General features: G+C 33.0%; 1 protein-coding gene and 1 pseudogene across 1 annotated transcript; both read left to right on the top strand.

Annotated features, from left to right (window-relative positions):
* The first annotated feature begins 938 nt into the window (after positions 1–938).
* On the top strand, positions 939–17805 carry LOC103849317 (annotated as a pseudogene).
* On the top strand, positions 4064–4715 carry LOC108870540. Its single transcript, XM_018656031.2, has 2 exons — positions 4064–4526; positions 4681–4715. The coding sequence occupies exons 1-2, from the start codon at positions 4064–4066 to the stop codon at positions 4713–4715; spliced, it is 498 nt and encodes a 165-aa protein (XP_018511547.2).
* Positions 17806–23957: the final 6152 nt, after the last annotated feature.

Raw genomic sequence — 23957 nt, 5'->3', positions numbered from 1 at the left:
TCGGCGTTGGTTATATCACTTTTGTGTAATTTTTAGTTTATCATTAATTGAAATTTAAATCGAGGAAAATAGATTACACTAATTAGTAATGTTATTGTTACGTATGATTATCCAAATATTGTCACGTAGTGGACACTGGTCCCCTCCCTATCAAATGTCTTGTTGCATCATCATCTAGATGTCAGTGTTGATTTTTTATATTTTTCTTTTGAGTCGGTAAATTAAACCGACTTTGATGGGTTATAAATAGCTCATTCTCTTTCTTATTTGTATGACTGAAGTAAGAAGAAAATAATACAGAAAATAATAAAGCTCTCATCTCTCTCTTACGTGTTATCACACACCTCTCCACTCACTTCTCATCCAATCACACTCTTTCTCTCTCTTTGTTTCCAACATATAATATCTTATATAATAAAGGAGACTTGGGTCTCTCCTTATTAAGCCACATCATCAATATGCATGGGGCATTTTTTGCCACGTGGCATACATTCTTCGATCAATGTTCTATTGTGTTTCAGTGGGCTTCGGTTTCTGAGTGTCATTCAGCGGCCCACTACTTTGTTTCTCATACTAAACCAGGATTTATTAAGGGCTTCTTTCAATACATGTTCGAAGAGGCGTCGCCGTGCCCCTTCGGGACTCACCATATCCCAACGTTTCTTTGATGTTTCCAGTTTCCGTTTTCATTTACATTAATCCAATCATTTAAGTGATTTCATTGGTTTTCTATATAAGACGGCATCTCTTAATCTGTTCATATCCAAGCTTTGTCATCGTAAACCCAGTTTCTAGATCCTCTATACCAACAAGAAAGTCCAATAGAGTTTTCTTTCAGGCCTTGAAGCTAAAGCTTGAAGCTAATATATAGATTACGATTAAGAGTGTAGAGTGAGGCCCTGGGATGACCTTTCGTACTCACAGGGAGTTGGTACCAGATGGGTTCAAGAGAGTCGAGTACGATGTGTTCGTCTCAAGTTATCAGAAACAGCTCTATCTATGTTTTTGCATGTGTTCTGATCGCTGCTCTTGGTTATATTCAATTCGGTTTCACTGTAAGAAGAAAATCCAACCCTTTCAACTTATTTATTTTCCATTTGTAGAAAGTTGTGACTGATTGTATCGCTTGGGTCCAGTGTGATTATTCTTCTCCAACAAAAGCTGCAATCACGAAAGATCTCAGTTTAACTGTATGTGTGGCAATTAACCGATCTTTCTGTCTAGAACTGTCTGGTTTATTATATTGGACGAAAAGGGGTATTGTTTAGTTTTCGAGTTTTAAATTACTCTGTTTTATCTTGATCAGTGACATCTTCCTTGCTTTACTCAACCCTTTAACTGTGTGTTTTCTTGGACAGTCTCTGATGATTGCTGGTTGGCTTTGCATATCATTTGCAAAAGTGAGTGTCTGTTGTTTTCCAGTATCTTTATTTGACTTCATTCTGAAAATGTTAGATTGGCCTTAAATCATACTGGTTTTGTAGGATACTTCTTTCCTTTACAGGGAAGACTTTTAGAAGGCTTTGGTGTTGGGATCATTTAGTGGATATTATTCCTTAGATCTGGCTTACTTAGATCTTAATGGAACATCTATCACTGGCTATATCATTTGTACTGCTCTATGTTATGTTCGGTTATTAGTTATTACACAGGAGAGAGGTTTAAATAAGCATATGAAGAGGCTCAGTGCTCCTAAACATTGGATGCTTGACAAACTTGGTGGTGCATTTGTATATCTTCTGCTACGAGAACTTCCGTCTTCTCTATAATACCAAGGGACGTTTCCGTGTTCACTCCATCAGGGACGAGGAAGCTAAGGTTTTGATCTCTCTTGCTCTTGTCATAATTTAGACTAATGCTTGACATGTATGTGTACCAACAAGATTTGTTTCTTTTCTTACAGTTTAAGCTCTGTTAAGGTTCGAACTATACAGTTCGAACAAAAGGGCATCCCTTTCCTGAACACATACGATGGTCGCACATTAGTAATGACACCATTAAGATCGACATGGAGGAGAACAAGATTGTTGAGTTCATCAAGTTTGCTGTCGGCAATGTTGTCATGGTGGCTGGAGGTACAAACAGAGGGCGTGTTAGTGTGATTAAAAACAGTGTGAAGCATAATTGAAGCTTTGAAACTATCCACATCCGAGACTCAACAGGACATGAGTTTGCAACAAGGTTGAGGAATTCACGCTAGGCAAAGGGTCAAAGCCGTGGGTGTTTTCGCAAGGTTAAGGGTGTTAAGCTTACCATCATTGAAGAAGCCACGAAGAGGCTCGCTGGCCAACATGCTGCTTAAGTTTGCTTATCAGTTCTGAAACTTATGTTTTTTTTTTAAATCTATTTCAAGAGTTAAAAATGGATCCATGGAAAATCTCTACATAGAGCGACTCTGCATATGTTTGCTGCTCAATTTTGATTTTTACTTTATTTTTATCAAGAGTTTAAGGGTGTCAATCATTTATGCAATTTAATTGATTCGCAAATCTTATATATATTTACAAGTCTAATTAAATTTAACTCATTTTCAAATCGAATATATAGATTCTAATTAATATTTATAAATTTTTACTTTTCTTTGGGATTGTTGGTACATTGCTATTGTTTCAGTTTTCCCTAGAAATTTTTCTGTTTTTTTTTACTTGAGCTTTTGCTTCTGTTTTCACTTTAACTACTATCGCAACTTTTTTCATTGTGTTTTTTTTTGGACAACTCTTTTTTCATTGTGTCTGTCAAAAAAAAACCAACCTAAGCTAAGCCATAACTAAGACCCCCAAATGACATACGAAGCCACATATAGTAGCTATAATACATAAGTAGCCGGTACAAACTGTCTGAGTGCAACATTCTTAGTATCACATGCACATAACATAGGAAAATCCAGCTAAATACAAATGCATAAAACAGTAGCTTAATTTTTAAATAAAACCTACAAATAACCAAACAAAACAAATAAAATTGTTAAATTAATAAACAGCACAAACGTATTGATAAATTAGTTTGGCAAACGGAACCCCAAGTTGATCCCCCAAACTTAATTACTAAACATCAAGAAGATATGCAAAAACTGTTATTTCTATAAGCAAATGATTGAATTCATTAAAGAAATACCACTAGTACATATATATTTCACTCCCACTTTTATATTATACAACACGTTATCAGCATGAGCTCTCATATACCGGTGAAGTCTATCAATCCAGAAACTCTAACCAACCGAAGCTTATCAATCCGAAAGTTCTTAAACCAGTCGAGGTAATGTTTAAATTTATGTATTTCAATATACGTATTTGATTTAAATTTTATTATTGTTCCAGAGTGAGAGGCTAGGCCTTCTCCGTTTATTTTTCGGGATGATAGGCGCTGCCTTTCCCGACTGATCGTTATGGTAGGCTATGCCTTCACGATCAGAGAAGCACGTGGTAGGCTTTGCCTCTGTGAATAAAAGAAGAAGTCAAAATGGTAGACTAAGTCTCCTCTGACCTTGAAATAAGTAAAAGTCAAAATGGTAGAACATGTCTCCTCGAACTTTGAAAAATAATGATCAATATGGCAGTCTATGACTCTAAGCCTCCCAATTTTATTCATGCTCTTTAAATTTCTGCAATTTAAGTTTATGCTTTTATTTTATGCCTTCAATTTCTGCATTTAAATTATGCATTTAAATTCCCGTCTTTTCTATATTTATATTATTATTCTATGAATACAGTTATCATGTCGAATTTGACAAAGTTCGAAATTAATGCCCTGGATATTACGGGAAGTAATTATATGACATGGGCAGTGGGTGCAAAGATGCACCTGAGAGGAAAGAGGCTTTTGGAAACTATCGATAGTTCAAAAACGGTGTCAGATGAGAAAAAAGGCAAAAGCCATGATATTCTTACGACACCACATACATCATGGTTTAAAAGATGAATATATTACAAAAGAGGATCCTTGTGACCTCTGGAAATCTTTAAAAGAGAGGTTCGATCACCAGAAATATGTGATCTTACCGAAAGCTAAAAACGAGGTCCGGTTCCAGGACTATAAAAGTGTTAGTGAGTTTAATTCCGCGATGTTCGGAATTACATCTAGGATGATGTTATGTGGAGAGAAAATACGTGATTATGATATGATCGAGAAAACTCTCTCCACGTTCCATCTTGAAAATGTAGTCATGCAGCAACAGTACCGGACAAATGGATATTGCTGTTACTCGGAGTTGACGCAAGTCCTCCTTGTAGCGGAGCATAATAATCAACTCGTGACTTTAAACCATCAAGCTCGTCCCACTGGATCTGCTACATTCCTAGAAGCGAATGTTGCATCATCCAGTTATGATAATAGGAGAGGACGAGGTCGTGGACGTGGTGGAAACCGTTATCATGGTCGTGGAAGAGGACGAGGAAGAAGATTTCGTCCCTATGATGAAAGAAATAATAAAGACTTCCATGAAAATGAAAGGAATGAAAAGGGCCAGTATGATAAAAAGGCAAACGGGAAAGGTTTGCTACAGATGCGGCATGAAAGGTCATTGGGTACGTAACTGTCGTACGCCAAAACATTTAGCTGATCTGTATAGAGAATCCCAAAAGGGAAAATGGAAAAGAAGAGATGAAACAAACTTCATCTCTGATGAACCTGGGCCATCCTTTCATGGTTTAAACGATGATATTCATCTTGATGTATCAGACTTTTTGGTTGAGCCAGAAAGTATCGATGAGTGATATAAAATTGATGTGATATAAGTAGACAGTATTATAATATCTTTATCTTCTGTTGTAAGATATATTTTATGTTTGTTATGTTTTGTGTTTAATAATATATGTTTTATATTCAAAAAATACCAAACTTTGAGACTTTGGATAGAGATATGTGTTTGGAAGATAGTGCGTCAACGCACACGATAATTAAATAAGAAATATTTTTCCAGTCTTAAAATAAGAGATTACGCTGGAAGCTTAAGTACAATATCTGGTAATGCAAAGATTATTATGAGCTCTGGAAGAGCGAAATTTTCAATGCCAGGGGGAACGATATTTGAAATAAGTGATGCATTGTATTCCCCCGAGTCTCATAGAAACTTGTTATGTTTTAAGGATATCCGAAGAAATGGATATCATATTGAGACTATGAGTAAAGATGGCTTTGAATTTCTTTGCATTAAGTCCGAGAGGAAACATATATTGGAAGAGTTAAGAATGTTATCCTCTAGACTATATTGTACGAAAATAACCATGACTGAGTATGCCGTGGTAAACATGATACATTTAAAATATGGCATGAAATGCTAGGACATCCTGGTTCAGTCATGATGAGAAAGATAGTGCAAAATTCGAATAGCCTTCCGTTGAAAAACGGATTTTTTTTGTAAACGGGCGAGTTTACATGTAATGCATGTTCTCAAGGAAAACTAATAAATCGGCCATCACCAGCAAAAGTAGGCAATGAATCACCAATGTTTTTGGAAAGAATACATGGTGATATATGTGGACCGATCCACCCACCGTGCGGCCTGTTTAAGTATTTCATGGTATTGATTGATGCATCTAGTAGATGGTCAAGTATGTCTCTTTTGACTTAACGAAATACGGTTTTTGCAAACTTCATTGCCCAAATAATAAAGTTGAGAACGCAGTTCTCAGAGTATGCCATTAAGAAAGTAAGGCTTGATAATGCTGGTGAATTTACATCGCAAGCTTTTGATGGTTATTGGATGTCAATGGGGATTGATGTGGAGCATCCAGTTCCCCATGTGCATACACAAAATGGCATGGCCTAATCATTAATAAAACGGTTCAGTTGATTGCAAGACCGTTAGTCTTGAGAACAAAGCTCCCAATTTATGTATGGGGTCATGCTATATTGCATGCGGCTGCACTGGTTCGGTTAAAACTTAGTGCATATCATAAGTACTCCCCATTACAATTGGCATATGGACAAGAGCCAGATGTATCATATCTCTGTGTCTTTGGGTGTGCGGTTTATGTTCTGATAGCTCCACCACAAAGAACAAAAATGGGCCCACAAAAGAGAATGGGAATATATGTGGGTTATACGTCACCAAGTATAATAAAATATCAGGAACAAGTAACTGGTGATGTGTTTACGGCAAGGTTTGCCGATTGCCATTTTAATGAGGATGAATTTTCTGCGTTAGGGAGAGGAATTAATAGAATTCCTAAAGAGATTACATGATGTACACCGTCGTTGTTACACCTTGATCCCCCTACGAATCAAAGAGAGCTGGAAGTTCAGAAAATTGTGCATTTGCATAATATTGCAAACCAGATTCCATATGCGTTCACAGATACAAGAAGGGTGACGAAATCATGTATACTCGCTGAAAATGTTTCATCCAGAGTTGATGTTCATAAAGAACAAACTGATGGAAATAAAATGAATGAACCTAGGGTTCAGTTAAAGAGGGGGGGGGGGGCAGCGGGTTCTAGAGATAAAAATCCTCGAAAGAAAAAGAAATTGGATGAGCAAAATAGTAAAGTTCCAGAAGAACCTTATATTGAAAGATGTCTGAAAGAAGACATAAATGGAAAAGTTCCAGAAGAACCTGTTACTGAAAAATGTATGAAAGAAGGCATAAATAAAGATGATCCAGATAACGAGAAGTGAACGGAAAAGTATGAGATTTTCATCAACTACGCCCGAGATGAAAAGATATGGATCATGAATAAGATAAAAGATGTTGATGGAAAGTTCTCTTTTTCTGGGTCCAAAGAGATCGATCATGAAAATAATGATCCCGATCGAAGGTCCATTTTAGAATGTCAGAAAAGACAAGATTGGGAGGAGTGGAAGAAGGCCATTCAAATTGAATTACTCTCCCTGAATAAAAGAAATATTTTTGGACTTATAGTCATAACGTCTGAGAATATAAATATTGTTGGGTATAAGTGGGTATTCGTGAGAAAAGTAAATGAGAAGAATGAAGTAACACGATATAAAGCCCGATTAGTTGCCCAAGGTTTTTCTCAGAGACCGGGAATTGATTTTGAGGAAACGTATTCCCCGGTAATAGATGCAATTACTTTTAAATTTTTGATGAGCCTAACGGCATCTAAAAATCTTGAAATGCATTTCATGGACATTGTGAGTGCATATTTGTATGGATCGTTGGATAATGATCTATATATATATATATATATACACATATGAAACTCCCTGAGGAATTAAAAATGCCAGGGGCATTGAAAGAAAAATCCCGGGAGATTTGTTTGGTCAAGTTACAGCGATTACTTAATGGATTAAAGCAATTCGGACGCATGTGGTACAATCGCTTTTGAGTGAATATCTTTTGAGTAAATGATATGTGAATAATGCGATATGTCCATGCGTTTTTATAAAGAACTCATCATCTGGCTTTGTGATCATTGATGTATATATAGATGATCTGAACATAATTGGAACTCAAAAAGAGGTTGATGATGCTCGGACTCATATGAAAGAGGAGTTCGAAATGAAAGAGGAGTTCGAAATGAAAGATTCCAGAAAGACAAAGTTTTGTCTTGGGCTCCAGATTGAACATCTCCGAGAAAGAATATTTGTGCATCAATCAAATTATACGAAAATATTATTGAAACGTTTTTATATGGATAAAGAGACTCCTTTGAGTACTCCAATGGTTAGTAGAACCCTCGATGTTGAGAGGGATCCTTTTAGAGCCTGCGAAGATAGCGAGAAGATATTAGGTCCTGAAGTACCTTATATGAGTGCTATCGGTGGGCTTTTATATCTTGCAAATTATATCAGGCCTGATATTGCTTTTGCTACTAATCTATTAGCAAGATATAGTTTTTCTCCTACTCGCAAGCACTGGGACGGAATAAAGTTTGTATTCTGTACCTCCAAGGTACAGTGTATTTAGGGTTAATGTATTTTAAAAAATCCGAGTTTGGTATGGTTGGTTTTGCAGATGCAAAATACTTATCAGATCCTCATAAGGCTCGATTGCAAACCGGCTATGTTTTTACAATTGGTGGAACCGCGATCTCTTGGCGGTCCCAGAAACAAACTCTGGTTGCGACATTTTCAAATCATGCAGAAACTATTGCGCTTCACGAAGCTGTCGAGAATGTGTGTGTCTTTGATTAATGAGTCAACACATACAAGAAACAAGCGGAATAGTCAATGAGAAAGAGACGACAGAAATCTTTGAAGACAATTCTGCTTGTATCGCTCAACTCAAAGAAGGCTACATCAAAAGCGACAAAACAAAGCATATCCCTCCTAAACTTTTCTCATACATAAGGGAACTCGAGAAAAATAAAGAGGTGGACATCGAGTATGTACGGTCATGCGACAATCCGGCTGACTTGTTCACAAAAGCTCTTCCAATGGAGTTTTCCATGATTAGATTTTTAACGAGATATTACCTAATACATGATGGATAATCAAGGGGGAGTGTTACGTATGATTATCCAAATATTGCCACTTAGTGGACACTGGTCCCCTCCCTATCAAATGTTTGGCTCCATCATCATCCAGATGTCAATGTTAATGTTTTGTCTTTTTCTTTTGAGTCTGTAAATTAAACCGACTTTGATGGGCTATAAATAGCTCCTTCTCTTTCTTATTTGTATGACTGAAGTAAGAAGAAAATAATACAGAAAATAATAAAGCTCCCATCTCTCTCTCACGTGTTATCACACACTTCTCCACTCACTTCTCATCCAAGCACACTCTTTCTCTCTCTTTGTTTCCAACGTATAATATACATATATATTTCACTCCCACTTTTATATTATACAACAGTTACCTTATAATTTCATCATTGTGACTTGTAAGTTGTAATATACTGATATTAAAAAAAGACCAACTAAATATGTATGTCCCATAACTTCCTACAACATATACACTATCCCCCTACATATTAATTGATTTCTGCTGACGTGTCGCTCATAGGTGAAATTTCAAGAAATTGTTATAATTTGATTTGTTGATGATTTTTATTAAATATTTATTTTAATCAAATCTAAAAATAAAAGAAAACTTTAGAACCAATTGATACAAGTTACCAAAAAAACAAAAGTAATATTACAAATAATATTATATGTTAAGTAATTGCTTAATTATAGAAAGAATATATAATGTTTCATCAATTTTTTTTATTTTTATAAATTATTTACTTATAATTATTAAAATAATTTTATATATATTTTATAGAAATAAATATAATGGTTGTATATCCTACCAAATATTAATTCAGAAGTCACTTAGGTGACTTTTGATTAGGTGTCATTTATTGGTAAAGTTTAGAATTAATTATCTTAATTTGATTGGTTGTTGGTATTTGAATTTCATTTATTAAATTGAAATTTTAAAAAGGAAACTAATTCTAGAACTACCTAATCTAATATATATTACTATATAAACAAATAAACATTTTAAAGATATAAGAATTAACATAATTTGTGTATAGAAACAATTAAATATCATATATTACATTATAAAAATTTGGATTATACATATAAATACATATGATATCATAGAAATAATTATATAAATGATTTTAAACATGTTTCTATTAATAGTGGATACAATAATTCATAGATTACAAACAACTAATTAACCTAAACCTAACAATATTTTTTATACTCACTGTATATATTCTGAAAACATTAAGCCATTTTTTAGTGACAAATGTTGACAGTATAGTTGAGTTATCATTGTCATAAATGATTCAAGTATTTGTATAATTAAAAAAAATAAAATATATGGTAAGTTTTTTTAAAAATAATATTAAACTATACATTAATTGAGAAGTCACTTAAGTGACTTTTCGTAGGTGTCATTCATAGGTGAAGTTTAGAATTAATTATCTTAACTAGACCATGACCCGCGCTTTGCAAGCGCAGATTATTTTATGATGAAAATTTTCACTAATAATTAATAAATATTTTGTTAATTTGTCAGAATTTTGTTTATTTGAATTTTATTTGCATTTAAATCAATGCTTTTAAATTTGACCCGAATCCGCAGTCAAATCAGTTAATCCGGTGATTCGATAATTCAATTTACGTTTTAAAAATATCCATATTTGTAAAAATCACTATATCCGAGACTAACCAATTGAACCGATGGATGCCCGATATGTTAACATATCCAATTTGATTTAAATTGCTATAGTTTCATAATTTGTCACCTTTTAATCTAAATTTTAAAGTTAATTGTTTTACAATTTTATTAAATTATGACATTTCTACTAAATTTTGATAGAGAAAATAATAGATATAATTTACAACTATAAATGTCTTGATCATATTACTCCATTTTATATAACTTAATTAATTTTATTATAATTGTTTTGTGTAATTTGTCTTATTAATCATTTATATTATAATCGCTTTAAATTTTTTGTTAACAATTAGTATTAAGCATTTTTCTTTAGATAACATATATTTTAAACATTTTTTCATAATTATTTTTTGTTATTATAGTTATTGTACTCTGTATAATGTTTATATATTTATTTTTTATGTAATCTCTATTATTGAATTGTTATCTTACTTAAATAAATGATAGAACCATTATGTAGTAAATATAAATAAAATAATATGTTAATTTAATTGATTTATCATTAATTGAAACACTACAAGAAAAAGGTTAAATTACATCAGATAAATAGTATCACAAAAAGAACTGATACTTTTTTAAATTACTTATTTAAAAAATGATACAAAATATATTATTAAAGTCCACTAATAGTTTTATTCACTTGTTTAACATCATTTTAATAAAACTGATAAAAATCTATATTAATTCACATCATTTTAAGTAATTGACACAGTAATGTAGATTCACATGGTGTATACCGTCGTTGTTACACCTTGATCCTCCTACGAATCAAAGAGAACTGAAAGTTCAGAAAATTGTGCATTTGCATAATTTGGCAAACCAATTACCATATGCGTTCACAAATACAAGAAGGGTGACGAAATCATGTATACTCGCTGAAAATATTTCATCCAGAGTTGATGTTCATAAAGAACAAACTGATGGAATTAAAATGAATAAACCTAGGGTTCAGTTAAAGAGGGGATGTGGGGGCAGCGGGTTCTAGAGATAAAAATTCTTGAAAGAAAAAGAAATTGGATGAGCAAAATAGTAGAGTTCCAGAAGAACCTGATATTGAAAGATGTCTGAAAAAGACATAAATGGAAAGGTTCCAGAAGAACCTGTTACAGAAAAATGTCTGAAAGAAGGCATAAATAAAGATGATCCAGATAACGAGAAATGAACGGAAAAGTATGAGATTTTCATCAACTACGCCCGAGATGAAAAGATATGGATCATGAATAAGATAAAAGATGTTGATGGAATGTTCTCCTTTTCTGGGTCCAAAGAGATCGATCATGAAAATAATGATCCCGATCGAAAGTCCATTTTAGAATGTCAGAAAATACAAGATTGGGAGGAGTGGAAGAAGGCCATTCAAATTGAATTACTCTCCCTGAATAAAATAAATGTTTTTGGACCTATAGTCATAACGCCTGAGAATATAAATATTGTTGGGTATAAGTGGGTATTCGTGAGAAAAGTAAATGAGAAGAATGAAGTAACACGATATAAAGCCCGATTAGTTGCCCAAGGTTTTTCTCAGAGACCGGGAATTGAATTTGAGGAAACGTATTCCCCGGTAATGGATGCAATTACTTTTAGATTTTTGATGAGCCTAACGGCATCTAAAAATCTTGAAATGCATTTCATGGACGTTGTGACTGCATATTTGTATGGATTGTTGAATAATGATATATATATATATATATATATATATGAAACTCCCTGAGGGATTAAAAATGCCAGGGGCATTGAAAGAAAAATCTCGGGAGATATGTTCGGTCAAGTTACAGCGATCACTTTACGGATCAAAGCAATTCGGACGCATGTGGTACAATCACTTTTGAGTGAATATCTTTTGAGTAAAGGATATGTGAATAATGCGATATGTCTATGCGTTTTATAAAGAAATCATCATCTGGCTTTGTGATCATTGCTGTATATATAGATGGTCTGAACATAATTGGAACTCAAAAAGAGGTTGATGATGCTCGGACTCATATGAAAGAGGAGTTCGAAATAAAAGATTCCAGCAAGACAAAGTTTTGTCTTGGGCTCCAGATTGAACATCTCCGAGAAAGAATATTTGTGCATCAATCAAATTATATGAAAATATTATTGAAACGCTTTTATATGTATAAAGAGACTCCTTTGAGTACTCCAGTGGTTAGTAGAACCCTCGATGTTGAGAGAGATCCTTTTAGAGCCTGGGAAGATAGCGAGAAGATATTAGGTCCTGAAGTACCTTATATGAGTGCTTTCGGTGGGCTTTTATATCTTGCAAACTATATCAGGCCTGATATTGCTTTTTCTACTAATCTATTAGCAAGATATAGTTCTTCTCCTACTGGCAAGCACTGGGACAGAATAAAGCATGTATTCCGTTACCTCCAAGGTACAGTTGATTTAGGGTTAATGTATTTTAGAAAAACCGAGTTTGGTATGGTTGGTTTTGCAGATGCAGAATACTTATCAGATCCTCATAAGGCTCGATTGCAAACCGGCTATGTTTTTACAATTGGTGGAACCGCGATCTCTTGGCGGTCCCAGAAACAAACTCTGGTTGCGACATTTTCAAATCATGCAGAAACTATTGCGCTTCACGAAGCTGTCGAGAATGTGTGTGGCTTCGATCAATGAGTCAACACATACAAGAAGCAAGCGGAATAGTCAACAAGAAAGAGCCGACAGAAATCTTTGAAGACAATTCTGCTTGTGTTGCTCAACTCAAAGAAGGCTACATCAAAAGCAATAAAAATAAAGCATATCGCTCCTAAATGTTTCTCATACATAAGGGAACTCGAGAAAAATAAAGAGGTGGACATCGAGTATGTACAATCATGCGACAATCCGGCTGACTTGTTCACAAAAGCTTTTCCAATGGGGTTTTCCATGAGTAGGTTTTTAACGAGGCACTGCCTAATACATGATGGATAATCAAGGAGGAGTGTTACGTATGATTATCCAAATATTGCCACGTAGTGGACACTGGCTCCCTCCCTATCAAATGTCTTGCTGCATCATCATCCAGATGTCAATGTTTATGTTTTGTCTTTTTCTTTTGAGTCGGTAAATTAAACCGACTTTGATGGACTATAAATAGCTCTTTCTCTTTCTTATTTGTATGACTGAAGTAAGAAGAAAATAATACAGAAAATAATAAAGCTCTCATCTCTCTCTCACGTGTTATCACACACCTCTCCACTCACTTCTCATCCAAGCACACTCTTTCTCTCTCTCTTTGTTTCCAACGTATAATATACATATATATTTCACTCCCACTTTTATATTATACAACACGTTATCAGCATGAGCTCTCATATACCGGTGAAGTCTATCAATCCAGAAACTCTAACCAACCGAAGATTATCAATCCGAAAGTTCTTAAACTAGCCGAGGTAATGTTTAAATTTATGTATTTCAATATACGTATTTTATTTAAATTTTATTATTGTTCCAGAGTGAGAGGCTAGGCCTTCTCCGTTTATTTTTCGGGATGATAGGCGCTGCCTTTCCCGACTGATCGTTATGGTATGCTATGCCTTCACGATCAGAGAAGCACGTGGTAGGCTTTGCCTCTGTGAATAAATGAAAAATTCAAAATGGTAGACTAAGTCTCCTCTGACCTTGAAATAAGTAAAAGTCAAAATGGTAGAACATGTCTCTTCGAACTTTGAAAAATAATGATCAATATGACATTCTATGACTCTAAGCCTCCCGATTTTATTCATGCTCTTTAAATTTCTGCAATTTAAGTTTATGCTTTTATTTTATGCCTTTAATTTCTGCATTTAAATTCCCGTCTTTACTATATTTATATTATTATTCTATGAATACAGTTATCATGTCTAATTTGACAAAGCTCGAAATTAATGCCCTGGATATTACGGGAAATAATTATATGACCTGGGCAGTGGGTGCAAAGATGCACCTGAGAGGAAAGAGGCTTTTGGAAACCATCGATAATTCAAAAACGGTGTCAGATGAGAAAAAAGGCAAAAGCCATGACATTCTTACAACACCACATACATCATGGTTTAAAAGATGAATATATTACGAAAGAGGATCCTTGTGACCTCTGGAAATCTTTAAAAGAGAGGTTCGATCACCAGAAATATGTGATCTTACTGAAAGCTAAACACGAGGTTCGGTTCCAGGACTATAAAAGTGCTAGTGAGTTTAATTCCGCGATGTTCGGAATTACATCTAGGATGATGTTTTGTGGAGAGAAAATACGTGATTATGATATGATCGAGAAAAATCTCTCCACGTTCCATCTTAAAAATGTAGTCATGCAGCAGCAGTACCGGACGAATGGATATTGCTGTTACTCGGAGTTGACGCAAGTCCTCCTTGTAGCGGAGCATAATAATCAACTCGTGACTTTAAACCATCAACCTCGTCCCACTGGATCTGCTACATTCCTAGAAGCAAATGTTGCATCATCCAGTTATGATAATAGGAGAGGACGAGGTCGTGGACGGGGTGGAAACCGTTATCATGGTCGTGGAAGAGGACGAGGAAGAAGATTTTTTTCCTATGATGAAAGAAATGAAAAGGGCCAGGATGATAAAAAGGCAAACGGGAAAGGTTTGCTACAGATGCGGCATGAAAGGTCATTGGGTACGTAACTGTCGTACGCCAAAACATTTAGCCGATCTGTATACAGAATCCCAAAAGGGAAAATAGAAAAGAAGAGGTGAAACTAACTTCATCTCTGATGAACCTGGGCCATCCTTTCATGGTTTAAACGATGATACTCATCTTGATGTATCAGACTTTTTGGTTGAGCCAGAGAGTATCGATGAGTGATATAAAATTGATGTGATATAAGTAGACTGTATTATAATATCTTTATCTTTTTTTGTAAGATATATGTTATGTTTGTTATATTTTGTGTTTAATAATATATGTTTTATATTCAGAAAATGCCAAACTTTGAGACTATGGATGGAAATATGTGTTTGGCAGATAATGCGTCAACGCACACGGTAATTAAATAAGAAATATTTTTCCAGTCTTAAAATAAGAGATTACGCTGGAAGCGTAAGTACAATATCTGGTAATGCAAAGATTATTATGAGCTCTGAAAGAGCGAAATTTTCAATGCCAGGGGGAACGATATTTGAAATAAATGATGCATTGTATTCTCCCGAGTCTCATAGAAACTTGTTATGTTTTAAGTATATCCGAAGAAATGGATATCATATTGAGACTGTGAGTAAAGATGGCATTGAATTTCTTTGCATTAAGTCCGAGAGGAAACATATATTGGAAGAGTTAAGAATGTTATCCTCTAGACTATATTGTACAAAAATAACCATGACTGAGTATGCCGTGGTAAACATGATACATTTAAAATATGGCATGAGAGGCTAGGACATCCTGGTTCAGTCATGATGAGAAAGATAGTGCAAAATTCGAATAGCCATCCGTTGAAAAACGGATTTTTTTTGTAAACGGGCGAGTTTACATGTAATGCATGTTCTCAAGGAAAACTAATAAATCGGCCATCGCCAGCAAAAGTAGGCAATGAATCACCAATGTTTTTGGAAAGAATACATGGTGATATATGTGGACCGATCCACCCACCGTGCGGCCCGTTTAAGTATTTCATGGTATTGATTGATGCATCTAGTAGATGGTCAAGTATGTCTCTTTTGACGATACGAAATACGGTTTTTGCAAACTTCATTGCCCAAATAATAAAGTTGAGAACGCAGTTCTCAGAGTATGCCATTAAGAAAGTAAGGCTTGATAATGCTGGTGAATTTACATCGCAAGCTTTTGATGATTATTGTATGTCAATGGGGATTGATGTGGAGCATCCAGTTCCCCATGTGCATACACAAAATGGCATGGCCTAATCATTAATAAAACGGTTCAGTTGATTGCAAGACCGTTAGTCTTGAGAAAAAAGCTCCCAATTTATGTATGGGGTCATGCTATATTGCATGCGGCTGCACTGGTTCGGTTAAAACCTAGTGGATATCATAAGTACTCCCCATTACAATTGGCATATGGACAAGAGCCAGATGTATGATATCTCTGTGTCTTTGGGTGTGCGGTTTATGTTCTGATAGCTCCACCACAAAGAACAAAAATGGGCCCACAAAAGAGAATGGGAATATATGTGGGTTATACGTCACCAAGTATAATAAAATATCAGGAACAAGTAACTGGTGATGTGTTTACGGCAAGGTTTGCCGATTGCCATTTTAATGAGGATGAATTTTCTGCGTTAGGGAGAGGAATTAATAGAATTCCTAAAGAGATTACATGATGTACACCGTCGTTGTTACACCTTGATCCCCCTACGAATCAAAGAGAGCTGGAAGTTCAGAAAATTGTGCGTTTGCATAATTTGGCAAACCAGATACCATATGCGTTCACAGATACAAGAAGGGTGACGAAATCATGTATACTCGCTGAAAATGTTTCATCCAGAGTTGATGTTCATAAAAAACAAACTGATGGAAATAAAATGAATGAACCTAGGGTTCATTTAAAGAAGGGGGGGGGGGACAAAAAATTTTGTTGCTATCTGAAAACAATATTTTTATTATAAAAGTTAAAAAGATACAAAAAATTATAATTAAATATTATTCATGAAAAAAACATTTATATAAAGATATTTTCTAAACTATTTCTAAGATATGAGTGTTTAAAAAATTTTAACACGGGATGTTTAGAACACATGATTATGCTTATGAGAGAGTGGCTCGGAAATGGGCTTCGAGATGGGTCGAATGGACTCTGAAAATAGCTTCTTTTTTTTTTAATTCAAGCCAAGTCCGGATGACATGGAATCTTGGTTGGTTCACAATATTTTGCCTATGTGGCATGGCTTAGAAAGGAGGGATTTAGTCCCTTTTATATAGCAAACCTTCAGCTTCCGCTTGCAGTGGTCATTTGGTGCGTGTATATCGGTCCTTGCTCCAAACAGCATTGGAAAGTCACCGTCCATTAACACAAAGCCAAGTCAAGATATGTCTCTTTCATTTATCCAGGATGTCTAGCAGTAGCGTTTCTTTGCGGAGGAACAGTTGTGTCTGTTACCTCAACTCTCATATCAATCTCCATAATCTCGTCTATACGTTGAGCTATCCTCCAGCACTCTGCCTCAATTTTATTCGCTATTGAGAAAGACATAATTCCTACGACACTATTAATGATTGTTTTTTTTGTAACACCGATACGGCAAACTTATGTTTTATTTAACAAACCCCTTATTTTAATTTTGTATTAAAGAATCAATCATATTTTACATTATCCATAATTTTAGTAAATTTGCTTATTTGTCATGTTTTTATTAGGTTTTAGCTAAATCATTGATTTATTATTTATTAATAGCTAAATCACTAATTTATTAATTTAAAAAATACCCTGAATCAAAATTATATATCTATACTATTAAAAGGGAATCAGTCTTTAAAAATCTACTTATGAAAAGTTGTTGGACCCTTTCATTAGAATGCTATTTTTTATATCACCTTAATTAATCAACTCCACATAATATGTTTAATATTTGTGCCAAACTAAAAGATTATGTGACCACATTTTGTGCTTATTAACATAAAATAATTATAGTAGCATTTATTTTCAAATACCAGAAAGATAGTGTTTAGATTTAGTTTTTATTGTCAGTTATGATGATCATTTATCCGATCCACATAAAGACTGATTTACAACATTTATTAACATATTATATGAACCAAACTTTTGTATACACAGAATGTAAAACTTTTATGTAAAACATAACGTATAGAAAAATGACAATAGATTAAAGTTTTTTAACTATATTCAAAATTTTATGCGTATACACGAAATTGTTTCTAAAAATCTAACATTTTATTTGAAATCTGAAACTTAACCGAAAACCGAACCTGAAACACAAAAGAATAATTGTGATACCGAAGACATATTCAAAACAGAAAAATATATTTAATATACACAAAACATTTTAGATACTCAGGGTACCGGTTCAGATCTCTGTAGAATCCAAACCTAAACCGACATTGCGGGTCTGAAATGTACCCAATAGATACTTTGCCGTAGACTTGGATCTGAACCGAACATGTATATTCAGATCGGTTTTTATTCGAACTAGAAAAAATGTTTGGACCTAGGAAATAGTTACATAACAATATACATACAAAATTTTAAATAAATTAATTCATAAATCATATAATTTTATAAGATTCTATGCTTTGATATAATTCAATGTTGTAACATAAAAACATACAACAATCATTAACATTATTAAACTTTTGATTGTAAAAAACCCGCGCTTTTGAAGCGCGGGTCAAGATCTAGTATATATATTAAAAATGAATTTTATTTTAATTAGTAATATTAAATTTCTGTTTTATATTAAAATTTAGTTAGTTTTTCTTATTTTTCATATTTTATTTGGTTTTAGACTTTTAGATAGGTTATTGATTTATTATTAATTGCTAACTGATTCGCTAATGTGTTAATTAAAATAATAACTTTAATGAATTTTTTATATAATGAAAAACGAATTTTATTTTAATCATATAAAATTTATATGTTATATTAATATTAATTAATTGATAATAAAAAGTAATATAATAAAATTATCAAATTTTTTATTTATATATATATTTTTTTGCTATCTGAAAACAATATTTTTATTATAAAAGTTAAAAAGATACAAAAAATTATAATTAAATATTATTCAAGAAAAAAACATTTATATAAAGATATTTTCTAAACTATTTCTAAGATATGAGTGTTTAAAAAAATTTAACACGGGATATTTAGAACACGGGATTATGCTTATGAGAGAGTGGCTCGGAAATGGGCTTCGAGATGGGTCGAATGGACTCTGAAAATAGCTTCTTTTTTTTTAATTCAAGCCAAGTCCGGATGACATGGCATCTTGGTTGGTTCACAATATTTTGCCTATGTGGCATGGCTTAGAAAGGAGGGATTTAATCCCTTTTATATAGCAAACCTTCAGCTTCCGCTTGCAGTGGTAATTTGGTGAGTGTATATCGGTCCTTGCTCCAAACAGCATTGGAAAGTCACCGTCCATTAACACAAAGCCAAGTCCAGATATGTCTCTTTCATTTATCCAGGATGTCTAGCAGGAGCGTTTCTTTGCGGAGGAACAGTTGTGTCCGTTACCTCAACTCCCGTATCAATCTCCATAATCTCGTCTATACGTTGAGCTATCCTCCAACACTCTCCTTCAATTTTGTTCCCTATTGGGAAAGACATAATTCCTACGACACTATTAATGATTGTTTTTTTTTTGTAACACCGATACGGCAAACTTATGTTTTATTTAACAAACCCCTTATTTTAATTTTGTATTAAAGAATCAATCATATTTTATATTATCCATAATTTTAGTAAATTTGCTTATTTGTCATGTTTTTATTAGGTTTTAGCTAAATCATTGATTTATTATTTATTAATAGCTAAATCACTAATTTATAAATTTAAAAAAACCCTGAATCAAAATTATATATATATATATATTAAAAATGAATTTTATATTAGTAATATTAAATTTCTGTTTTATATTAAAATTTAGTTAGTTTTTCTTATTTGTCATATTTTATTAGGTTTTAGACTTTTAGAAAGGTTATTGATTTATTATTAATTTCTAACTGATTCGCTAATGTGTTAATTAAAATAATAACCTTAATGAATTTTTTATATAATTAAAAACGAATTTTATTTTAATCATATAAAATTTATATGCTATATTAATATTAATTAATTGATTCTAAAATAATATAATAAAATTATCAAATCTTTTAAAAATAAGATAATTCTTATATATATTTTTTTGCTATCTGAAAAGTGAAAACAATATTTTTATTATAAAAGTTAAAAAGATACAAAAAATTATAATTAAATATTATTCAAGAAAAAAACATTTATATAAATATATTTTCTAAACTATTTCTAAGATATGAGTGTTTAAAAAAATTTAACACGGGATATTTAGAACACGGGATTATGCTTATGAGAGAGTTGCTCGGAAATGGGCTTCGAGATGGGTCGAATGGACTCTGAAAATAGCTTTTTTTTTTAATTCAAGCCAAGTCCGGATGACATGGCGTCTTGGTTGGTTCACAATATTTTGCCTATGTGGCATGGCTTAGAAAGGAGGGATTTAGTCCCTTTTATATAGAAAACCTTCAGCTTCCGCTTGCAGTGGTGATTTGGTGCGTGTATATCGGTCCTTGCTCCAAACAGCATTGGAAAGTCACCGTCCATTAACACAAAGCTAAGTCAAGATATGTCTCTTTCATTTATCCAGTATGTCTAGCATGAGCGTTTCTTTGCGGAGGAACAGTTGTGTCTGTTACCTCAACTCTCATATCAATCTCCATAATCTCGTCTATACGTTGAGCTATCCTCCAGCACTCTGCTTCAATTTTATTCGCTATTGGGAAAGACATAATTCTTACGATACTATTAATGATTGTTTTTTTTTGTAACACCGATACGGCAAACTTATGTTTTATTTAACAAACCCCTTATTTTAATTTTGTATTAAAGAATCAATCATATTTTATATTATCCATAATTTTAGTAAATTTGCTTATTTGTCATGTTTTTATTAGGTTTTAGCTAAATCATTGATTTATTATTTATTAATAGCTAAATCACTAATTTATTAATTTAAAAAATACCCTGAATCAAAATTATACATATATATTAAAAATGAATTTTATATTAGTAATATTAAATATCTGTTTTATATTAAAATTTAGTTAGTTTTTCTTATTTGACATATTTTATTAGGTTTTATACTTTTAGATAGGTTATTGATTTATTATTAATTTCTAACTGATTCGCTAATGTGTTAGTTAAAATAATAACCTTAATTAATTTTTTATATAATTAAAAACGAATTTTATTTTAATCATATAAAATTTATATGTTATATTAATATTGATTCATTGATTCTAAAATAATATAATAAAATTATCAAATTTTTAAAAATAAGATAATTCTTATATATATTTTGTTGCTATCTGAAAACAATATTTTTATTATAAAAGTTAAAAAGATACAAAAAATTATAATTAAATATTATTCAAGAAAAAAACATTTATATAAATATATTTTCTAAACTATTTCTAAGATATGAGTGTTTTAAAAAATTTAACACGGGATGTTTAGAACACGGGATTATGCTTATGAGAGGGTGTCTCGAAAATGGGCTTCGAGATGGGTCGAATGGACTCTGAAAATAGCTTTTTTTTTTAATTCAAGTTAAGTCCGGATGACATGGCATCTTGGTTGGTTCACAATATTTTGCCTATGTGGCATGGCTTAGAAAGGAGGGATTTAGTCCCTTTTATATAGCAAACCTTCAGCTTCCGCTTGCAGTGGTGATTTGGTGCGTGTATATCGGTCCTTGCTCCAAACAGCATTGGAAAGTCACCGTCCATTAACACAAAGCTAAGTCAAGATATGTCTCTTTCATTTATCCAGTATGTCTATCAGGAGCGTTTCTTTGCGGAGGAACAGTTGTGTCTGTTACCTCAACTCTCATATCAATCTCCATAATCTCGTCTATACGTTGAGCTATCCTCCAGCACTCTGCTTCAATTTTATTCGCTATTGGGAAAGACATAATTCTTACGATACTATTAATGATTGTTTTTTTTTGTAACACCGATACGGCAAACTTATGTTTTATTTAACAAACCCCTTATTTTAATTTTGTATTAAAGAATCAATCATATTTTATATTATCCATAATTTTAGTAAATTTGCTTATTTGTCATGTTTTTATTAGGTTTTAGCTAAATCATTGATTAATTATTTATTAATAGCTAAATCACTAATTTATTAATTTAAAAAATACCCTGAATCAAAATTATATAAATATATATTAAAAATGAATTTTATGTTAGTAATATTAAATTTCTGTTTTATATTAAAATTTAGTTAGTTTTTCTTATTTGTCATATTTTATTAGGTTTTAGACTTTTAGATAGGTTATTGATTTATTAGTAATTTCTAACTGATTCGCTAATGTGTTAGTTAAAATAATAACCTTAATGAATTTTTTATATAATTAAAAACGAATTTTATTTTAATCATATAAAATTTATATGTTATATTAATATTAATTAATTGATTCTAAAGTAATATAATAAAATTATCAAATTTTTTAAAAATAAGATAATTCTTATATATATTTTGTTGCTATCTGAAAACAATATTTTTATTATAAAAGTTAAAAAGATACAAAACATTATAATTAAATATTATTCAAGAAAAAAACATTTATATAAATATATTTTCTAAACTATTTCTAAGATATGAGTGTTTTAAAAAATTTAACACGGGATGTTTAGAACACGGGATTATGCTTATGAGAGGGTGTCTCGGAAATAGGCTTCGAGATGGGTCGAATGGACTCTGAAAATAGCTTTTTTTTTTAATTCAAGTTAAGTCCGGATGACATGGCATCTTGGTTAGTTCACAATATTTTGCCTATGTGGCATGGCTTAGAAAGGAGGGATTTAGTCCCTTTTATATAGCAAACCTTCAGCTTCCGCTTGCAGTGGTGATTTGGTGCGTGTATATCGGTCCTTGCTCCAAACAGCATTGGAAAGTCACCGTCCATTAATACAAAGCCAAGTCCAGATATGTCTCTTTCTTTTATCCAGGATGTCTAGCAGGAGCGTTTCTTTGCGGAGGAACAGTTGTGTCTGTTACCTCAACTCTTATATCAATCTCCATAATCTCATCTATATGTTGAGCTATCCTCCAGCACTCTGCTTCAATTTTATTCGCTATTAGAACACGGGATTATGCTTCTGAGAGAGTGGCTCGGAAATGGGCTTCGAGATGGGTCGAATGGACTTTGAAAATAGCATTTTTTTTTTAATTCAAGCCAAGTCCGGATGACATGGTGTAATAACCCTCACGAGCCAGTTAATTTTTGGTCGAGAAAAACTCCGCTCAACCAGTTTGGAGTTGGTCAATCAGATTTAAAAATAAAGTTGACCCGGTGAATTAATACCTTGACGGGACTGTCTTGTGGTCGAAAGGCCTCTCATTGATAGTTCTTGTAGAGTGTTAATAATGTTGGTCGAATTTTATTTAAGCTAGGCAAGCTTAGTTGAAAGCAAGACGAGATTCGAAGGATGAGAAATTTTAGTCAAAAACTGTCTGAAATTGTCCTTAAGTTTCTTAACTAAATTCCGACCAGTCTAATACCTTCACCAGCTATTCTGCTTGCTTTCTCAGTAAATCAGTCACATGAGCTGCACCTACCTGCTTGCTTGCTTCACTAAAGTCACATGAAAGTCACAAGCTTTAATAAAAACAAAATAATCTTTCTTCAAAGGAGGGAAAGGACAGCAACTTGCTTTGTTTTAAGTAAACCCTCAGCTGAAGCAACCCCTCATGCTATAAAATACCTTCTTCTCTCCTCTGGACGTTCATAACCTGCAAGAAAAACCAGAGAAAAATTCAGAGAGAAAGAGAGAAAGAAGAGAGAAAAATTTGTGAGAAAAACTAGTTAAAAAATTCAGAAAACAATTCAGAGAAGAGAATTGAGCATGTACAAACCTTTCTCACCACCCTGTGACTTTATCCAGTGTGTTCTGGTGTGGTTAAGAGCTGAAGGTTTGGTGTCCAAGAGTTTAGAATCACCCATGTTCTTCAGCCTTTGATTTTGATCGGTTAATTCGTGGTTAGCTTGAAGAGAGACAACCAGTCAAGTTTAATTAGTTGAGTAAAACCGATGGCCAAGGAGAGTATTCGGATCAGCCGGATCCTTGTGATGGTTCTGAACCGAGAGTGATCCAGAAGTGAAGTGTGATTAGCTTGAGCTCGAGTCTAGTCTTCCTTAGCCAATCTCATGGATTTAAAGGTGAGTCTAGATA

Source organism: Brassica rapa, chromosome A03 (assembly GCF_000309985.2).
Source record: "Brassica rapa cultivar Chiifu-401-42 chromosome A03, CAAS_Brap_v3.01, whole genome shotgun sequence".
NCBI lineage: Eukaryota > Viridiplantae > Streptophyta > Magnoliopsida > Brassicales > Brassicaceae > Brassica > Brassica rapa.
Note: the sequence above shows the minus strand (reverse complement) of the source record. Positions and strands in the feature narration are given on the sequence as shown.

Bases quoted from the DNA above. Each gene is read 5' to 3' on its own strand.
- LOC108870540 (XM_018656031.2), top strand. From the start codon at position 4,064: ATGTTCGGAATTACATCTAGGATGATGTTATGTGGAGAGAAAATACGT. The intron at 4,527-4,680 runs GTACGTAACTGT...TTGATGTATCAG, and splicing joins GCGGCATGAAAGGTCATTGG to ACTTTTTGGTTGAGCCAGAA.